Below are 8,703 nucleotides of genomic sequence, written 5' to 3'. Positions count from 1 at the left end.
AGATCATGAACTAAATGTAAAAGAAACCTAACTTAACCCTATTTATCACATGTGATGATTTAAACTAACTGAGCATGGAATTTGATCTAGAGAGTGCTAACTGTTGTGTGCATGAATAAATATAAAATAACTTTTTCATTTTTATCTTTTTGCTTGAAAAATGTAAATGCTAATCTTGCTTGGTTCTTTGGCAGGGGAGATAGGTGTGGAGGAAAATGAGTACAATGGTTTAGATGGCTTGGAGGGAAAGTAGGGGCCTAATCCTGGCTTCTAGTGATGATTTTTCTCAATTCGGGCTCAAAACATGCCACTACAGGTTTTCCTACAGGATGTCTACAAGATCCCCTATTTTATTACAAAAAGTAGGCCAAAATCTTAGGAAGTGGTCTAGAAGGTGGAATGGAGCTTGGGAAAGGTGGATAATGGAAGAATAAGGCATGGAGGTGGTGGACACTACCCAGAACTCAAGCAAGGGCTTCAAGATGGGTAGATTTGCTCAATGGAAATGACAATTTTTGCTTTGGTGACATGGGTGGATGAGGCTTGGATGAGGCAAACGAGATGAGGTCTCCTTGCAATGTAGAAGCTCCTGCAACAACACACATTATTGTCTGCATCTATCCACAAATTCATCTATACATGGGAAAGATTTATTAAATAACAGAAAATTACTTAGTCTAAAAATCAGAAATTCAAGAACTAGTGAGCTAGTAAATCTATCAAATGCCTAACCTAATCAAGTGAAAATGAAATGGGGTAAATTTTGTTATTAAATAGAATGTTTTTGTGATCTAATGCAAGTGGAATGAAATCTATTAAATGCCTAACCTAATCAAGTGAAAATGAAAAGGGGTAAATTTTGTTATTAAATAGAATGTTTTTGTGATCTAATGCAAGTGGAATGAAATCGATTTAAGCTCGTTAGCATGCTCTAAAAAATAGCAGAAATTTATTGTTCTTTGCTAAAAAGGAGTTTCAGAAATCTAGATTTGGGAATAAGAAGACAAATCCAAGTATCTCAATGACTACTGTGACCTTCCAAAGCTTTTCCAAGGATGAAATGATGCTTGTGATCCTACAAAAGAACTTACATCAACCATTTAACCCAGTCCTATAACAAGAAATCATTAATACTAAATGCAGAAATGGAAAGAGATAAGAACAAGAGATGCATGTGAATAAGAAGTGAAAAGAAGAAAAACAAATGATACAAAAGGGATTTGAGGCTCCTGGGATGGCCAAGCCCAAGGAAACTCAGAGACCTATGGAGGATAACAAGATTTAGAAGCTGAACATGACACCAATCTTTATTATTTCCATCAATACAATTACATCCCTGCAAGAAAATACAATGGAGCTGCAAACATACGAGTTCTATGCACAAGAAGACTAATAAAAATCTATGCCTAGAGGCAAATTCGACATGGTACTTATATAAAATGATTAGGAATCATTCCCCATGAAAGGAGGAAGTTTTCCCCACCAAAATCCCTTTAGTGGATCTGGTTCCCAATACTAGGAATCTACATTAAATGGCAGGGAACACATTCCTAGATTTGATTTATTATTTAATATTGATCCTCATGTAGTAGGGAGTAAGTCCCTAAATTATCTCCTCCTCTAAATCTTCATAATCTGCCCAATATTCTCATAATATTCCACAAAAATAAATAATATTAGGCACCAATATGCAATTATTCATAAGCCTTCCTAATGAATATATTAAAGTTAAAAATACATTATCTAATGCAAAAATAGAGGTTTAATGTGTTGAAGGATGGTCATAGACCTTAATTTATTTTTAATTTAGAGGCGCGGGCCTTAATTTATGTCTAATTTAGAGGGCCATCATACATGCTGATGAGGGCTTAAATGAATTGCCCATTTTGAAGCTTAAAAGTTACAGAGACTATTCTTCAAGCTCATGTTTTTCTACTTAGATTCAAGGATAACTGAGAATGCCTTTTACACAAAAGGAATGGCACATGTTATAACCCCTTGTCAATATATGCTATCACTGGAGTGCAGAGGATATGAGAATCAATGTTGACAATATCTTCTAGTTTTGGATGTTGTGCCTCAGCAAAGTCTTCATCGACCTAGTCATTCATATGAATCTTAGTAGGGTCAATATATGCTACAACATGACCTTTATCATTAAAGGTCATTCTTTCAGTATCTTGTAATAACTTTTGTGAATGAGTGTAGTCGTCATTTCTCTCTCTCTCCAGAGATAAGTTGCTATTCTAGATAATTTGTGTTCTACATTGTTCTGTTATATTATTCATTAATAGAAGTTGTGTTTTCATTGTATTATTGTTCTTTATTCTTTTTTTGCCCCACGGAAAAATCAAAATTTTCATTAAGTTAGAAAATTACATGTTGAAGATGTTGATAACATATGTTGTATCAGTGGTCTAAGCCACTATCTGTACTGTGTCTGTCTCAAAAATGTGTCAATCTCATCTAAGGGAGATTGATGTGAATAATTACATATGAAAAAGTTATGTAATATATAGACACAATATATGCTATAATTTCAAATAATTACATCAAAATAGGACCAAAAATGCTCAGAAATCAAGGCCCAAAGCCCTGTCAATATAGCTCATCCATGAATGGTCTGTGGTAGTAAATGTAAGTGTCCAGGTCCCATTGTTCTCTGATCAACCAAACCCCCCTTGGTTGGTGCGAGGCATTTTTTGAAAGCATGTCGGAAACTTTGTTGTGCTCCCTGTATAAGTGATGACAAGATATAGTGTCAAAGTGTATTCACAATCTCAATGCATTATCCAATATATGATGAAGTGTGTGTGTGTGTGTGTGTGACAAACATATTGTAGATTAAACCATTTAATAATGATCTGTGAGTGACCAAATATCTGCAATCACCTACATCCTTTAACAAGAGCAAAATGTAATAAATGATGAAGGGAAATAAGTTCTGCAAAATTATTTGTCCCTCCCCCCAATCCCATATGAATCTTGTAGAAATGGGAGTGTGTGATGTGGAGGAGTATGCCTCCTCCACAACCATGTTGTTGTGCTGATCCATCAAAATAAGCCCATGGGGTATCATAGTCTATGATTTCAGTAGTGATGTTGCGAGCAGGTGGATCACAGTCTTCCTCCGGTAAGCTATGATATGTTGAGATGAGGTGAGCAATGGCATGTGCCATTGAGGAGCAGTGTCTATGAATATAATATTATTCCTTTGTAGCCAGATGCACCAACAGATCATTACAGGAAGGTTCTGACTCCTGTGTGTATGTGCATTTATCCACCAACAGTGCCATGCTGCCCAAATCTCCGAACCCTGCCAAAAGCTTTGTATCTGTAGCTGAGCAGTAACCTCTGACCAAATGGATGTGGTGTTAGGGCAGTGTAGGAATATGTGATCAATGGTTTCCATTTCCTGTTTGCACAGTACACACCAAGATGGTCCATGAAAGGTGCGTTTTTGTAGGTTTTCTGTTGTTGGGGCCTTGTTCTGGAGGATACACCACATAAAGAGTTTTGCCCTAGGAGAAGCCTTCAACTTCCATAGTAAAGTCCACCACCAGTCCATATCGAAAGGCCTGTGATCTGCAAAGATATTGAGGTATCCAATTTGGGGAGTATTTCCCATTTGGTGAGAAAGAATAGTTTAGTTCATCATCCCCATTAGATACCCGAACATGTGATTCCTTCAATGCATTAGTATAGGAATGCAAATTATCCTGCTAGTGTGGGGGGATGCCCAGAGTGTCAGTATTTTTCCATGCCTACCTAAGTAAATCAGTATGCTCGTGATCTACAATATGTGCCAAATTGGTGTAGCCAACATCCGAGAGGTGATGCATAATATTTTGTGGCAGTAGATGAGCATTCCCACATCCAATCCATGGGTCCATTCCAATACGAACTAATTTTCATTGCCAATATTCCAGGTTAGTCCATCCCTAACAAAATCCATTGTATTGAGAATCGCCCTCTAGACAATTGATATATTAGTCCTGTCCCAAGTAGGGAGTCTGAGCCAATCAAGAAGATGGAGGGGAGAGATGTATTTATGATAAATAACATCAACCCAAAGGTTTCTTGAAGAGAGCACATTCCATCCCATCTTTGCTGCCAAAGCGCATGCAAATGTTTCGAGTCTTTTCAGTCCCCATCCCCCCCATTTTTTTGGAAGTGCGATCTTTTCCCAGCTAGTCCAGGCAAATAAGTACCCTTCTTGTTTGCCCCTCCAGAGGAATCTATAACACAGTTGTTGAATCCTACGAATGATTCCCTTCAGAATCCAAGCCAGAGACATCCAATATACTGGGGTGGCCTCCAGGACCGATTTTATGAGTATTAGTCTCCCCGCCCTGGACAACCATCTGTGATGCCATATATTTAGTCTTCTTTCGATTTTGGCCACTAGTCAGGCCCAGTTTGCAATCTGGTAATTTGTGGGTTTTAACCGGAAGCCCAGATATTTAAGGCCCTCCTCAAACTGTAAATTGGTGAAGGGGAAAAGTTGCAAAGCCATACCAATCTCATGAGGAGTGAAACCCATAGCTATAATAATAGATTTATGATTGTTGCACTACATTCCAATAGCGAAGCAGAATAATCGTAAGGAAACAAGAAAAGTAAAGGAGTCCTCCAGTGTACCATTCAAAAATATGAGAATATCATCCACAAATAGCAGGTGAGTGAGAGTGAAATTGTGGATAATCTTTACACCAACCTGCCTGCCCTGTCGTTGATCTACAATAATGAGTCTGCTCAGAACTTACATGATCAATAGAAAGAGGAGAGGAGAGAGGGAGCATCCTTGTTTAAGTCCCCTTTCAGCGTGGATGAAAGAGTATGTCGATCCATTGATCAGCACACTATAAGAAACATTGGATATGCAACATATAATCCACTGAATAATTGAAAGTGGAAAGCCCAGATGTGTCAATAACATTCGAATATAGAGCCAATTGGTCCGGTAAAATGCTTTAGCCAAAGCAATATTGAGGATCATCCCTTTGAGTTTCTTAGATTTAATGGAGTGGAGGGCCTCTTGTGCCATTCCCACAGCTTCATGAATGTGGCGATGATCAAGGAATGCAAATTGCTATGAAGATATGTGATCAGATAATATGGGCTTGAGACGGTTAGCAATAATCTTGTAGATACAATTGCGGAGTGATATAGGTCTGTAAAAGGTTTGAGGATCATCGGTATTGGGAATAAGGGCTAAAGGTAGAGTTAAATGCGTCATACATCCGCCCACCTGTGCTGCACTCTTCAATGATTTGGAGAAGCTCATGCCCAAGTATGTCAAAAATTCTGTATAAAATTCAATCGACCAGCCATATGGTCCCGGGCTCTTGTCCCTCTTGAACCACTTGCTAGTGGCCTCTAATTCCCCTATGGTTACCGGTGTGAGTAATACATCTCCTGTATCTTGGTCCACAAATCTGGGGAAGTGTCCTGCAACCCTGATGATCTCAGCTAGGTTGGTCTCTGGGGGGGCTCAAACTAATCTACCAAAATGGGAGATACCAAGGTTGGCCAAATGATGGAAAGTCTTAGCTTGTGTGTCGTTGTCATCCTCCAGGTGCCAAATGGTGTTGATAACATGTCGCCCATTAGCAACATGATGGTAAAACTTATTATTTTCATCACCCTCCAATAACCAGATAACCCTGCTTACGTAATCTCCAAGTTTCCTCTCGGTCTTTCAAGATCCTATTCCACTCCAGCTCTAATTTGACGAGTCTTTCTTTTGCCTCAGGGGTATCAAACCCTTGAATTTTCTCGTCCCCCAAGTGTTCGAGCTCTAGTTCCATGTCCCTCAGGATCTGCTCATCCTTGATCCTCTTGTCCTTTGCCCAATCAATAGACTTCTGTTTCAGGGTTAGCATTTTATATGCAAAATTAGCAGAGGCCGATTGTCCCAGATGAGGAGTACAGGTCTTCCAATGCTTTGTGACCATCTAGATATAACTATCATCTTTGAGCCAGGTAGAATTAAATTTATAGGGTGCCTTGGGTTTACGATCTCCGCCTGCAATCTCAAGATAGATGGGCATGTGATCTGACAATCCCCCAAATCCCACCCATTGACGATATAAGGGTAATTGTTCCAATAAGGATTCCTTAACCAGAAAATGATCCAATCTCTTGGCAAGTGCAGCTTCACCGATCCTTCAATTTCACCAAGTGGGTCAGAGTCGGGTCATGGGGATATCAATCAGATGATGATCCTATAGTAGAGATCGTATTTCATCCAATAATGTGTTACATTGTGCATTCGTTCACCAAGATTCTGCATGTCCCAGAGAGAAATTGAGGTCCCCCACTATTATGATGTTCTTGGCTTGCATATAGTCATGATTTAGTAGTTGCTACCAAAATGTCACCCTGTTGATACTGGGCCCATATATATTTATTAGCCTCATCTCCCTTCCAACATTTGCTGAGTAAATATCAATGCCAATGAATCCTTCCCCACCCCAGGAATTCAGTAATCTAATGGACCTGGGGTTGAGGCCCAATACCAATCCACTAGACTGCCCACGGGCATCCAGTGAAAGAAAGTGCCAACCAGGGGATAAGGCCTCAAGAATGGGGATAATCTGAGTGCCGTTGTAAGAGTCTCCTATAGAAAAATAATGTCCACCAATTCCGATTCCAACATCCATCGGAAAGCTAGTTTCTTTGCTGGGCTAGCCAAAACTCGACAATTGAAGGAGATCCGCTTCATGGGAGACCAGTGGAAAGGGAGGTCAATTCTCTAAGGACCTTGTCTATGGGTTGTTGTCGGCCTTATGCCACATCCAATATAGCCTGGAATATGGCTTTGGACATGAAAGAGTGTCTGCCCCGAGAGGTTTTGGATTGCGGGGCCGAGGGGGTGATGCCAATGCCACTACCGTCTCAAGGGGAAAAGCGGGTCAGAGACCGAAGTATGTAATTATGACCCATACTAGAATCAGAGGATGGATCCGTAGGGGAGAGGGGCTCCGGTAAACCAATAATGGTAGGGGGGTGGGGGAAAAAGTGGGAGCAGAAGAGGCCAAAGTGCAAAATACAGAAGGGGTACAAATAATAGATACATCATCACCATTCACAGAACATGGAATACAAACATATGATAAATAAGGGAGAGATGGAGGTAAAGGTGAAGTACCCACAACAGAGGCAGTCATTGTCGCAGCCGCATGGGATCTGGTGATACATGGGGATGAGGGGTGAACATTCTCCATGCGAGCGTCACGAACCGCCTAAGAGTCTAGCTCTGGAACCACCTCGTGTCGAGCGAGTGCCTTACCACGCTGATCAACAACAAAATTACCTGCAACATGATCAGATCGGGAAACCGATGCAGAGCTGGATGCGAGGAGAGGGCAGTATTTGTATAGATGTCCAATCTTATGACATCTTCGGCAACGATAAGGCACCCCCTCATAGTCCAGTATCTGTACCCTGCAAGTGTCTTGCCAATGCAACTGCATATTTTCCTCCAGACCTTCCCTGGTGTCAAGATGAACCAATATGTGTGCCATAGACGTATTTCCAGATAACATATATGATTTATCATAATCCATGTACTGTTCAAGGGCATTCTCAATCCATTTGAAAGCGTCTTCCGACCAGAAATGCAGGGGTAATCCAGACAAGCAAACCCAAATAGGCCCAACTCCAAGGTGTTCTCTCTCGAGGTTGAAAAGAGGGCTCCATTGTTTGAGCAATACCGACGCCATTTTGATGTGCCAGTGCTTTGATAGTACCCATGGGATAAAATTAGGCCGATGGAATCAGAGAGCAAACCATCCTCGAGAAAGTGTAACAACCGATGGTAATTCAGTGAGGACCTGCCCCCAAATCTCCAAGACCCATTGTCTTAGTCGCACAACCGAGTATGCCCTACCTCTCACCCAACTCACCAAGACACGATCATAGGTCTCCACTCCATCACATCCCCCAAATGATGTCATCACCAAAGGTGAGTGAGACCTTCTTCGTACCAACCTTTACCGCTTTGAATCTCTTGGGTGGACAACCTGGTCGACCAAGAGGGGGTCTGCTAGGAGGGATGGGGGAAGGAGCTAAGTCAATGGCCAAATGGGGAGCCCCGGACAAACCCGAGTGGGGAGGGGATGAATCTGCAAAGCAGCTAGAGGAGGGAGGGTCAGGTAACTGAGAAGATGAAGTGGAAGCAAAGGGTTTAAACGAATGAGGCGGAAAGACGGATGACGTCTGAGGGTGTGAGAGGTCCCCGAGAGATAAGATGAAGGACGATGCAATGGGAGCAGGGGAGCAGGAGGGTTAAGGCAGGAGGAAGTAAACTGCAGATAAACATGAGAGAATGGGGGTAAATCAGGGACAGGGGGGGGAATCATCGCAAGTATACCGGGGAACGACAACGAAGAAGTGAACAAATAGATCGACAAGTGAGGTTGCAGAGCTAGAAGCAAAAAGAATGGGTAGTCCGACACCGAGTAAACCCCAGGAGAACTGGCTAGGGTTGAAGGAATGGCCAATGAAAGGCTTGTGGAAGAGGCCATCAAATGCGGAGGGAAGACTGACCAGTCTGGGTCCAATGTAAAAGGGTCCTAAGAATAATCAACGATATCCCCTTCCATGCTAACCGACAACAAAAAATAACCCCACTAGGAAATCCCGCAGTTGATAGATGTCGGGTTAGACAGGTAAACAGAGCAGCACACCGTAAATGGG

At 41.6% G+C, this 8,703-nt stretch overlaps 1 protein-coding gene across 1 annotated transcript; it reads right to left on the bottom strand.

Moving 5' to 3' along the window:
* Nucleotides 1-7,247: 7,247 nt before the first annotated feature.
* On the bottom strand, nt 7,248-7,727 carry LOC149251444 (uncharacterized). The gene has a single exon (XM_089453884.1). It carries the CDS (start codon nt 7,725-7,727, stop codon nt 7,248-7,250), a length of 480 nt encoding a protein of 159 aa, XP_089310010.1.
* Between the last annotated feature and the right edge of the window lie 976 nt (nt 7,728-8,703).

This window comes from Pinus tabuliformis, chromosome 7, assembly GCF_031772625.1.
Source record: "Pinus tabuliformis cultivar Carrire ecotype Pingquan chromosome 7, CPIR1, whole genome shotgun sequence".
Lineage (NCBI taxonomy): Eukaryota > Viridiplantae > Streptophyta > Pinopsida > Pinales > Pinaceae > Pinus > Pinus tabuliformis.
This window is presented reverse-complemented; position numbering and strand designations above follow the sequence as displayed.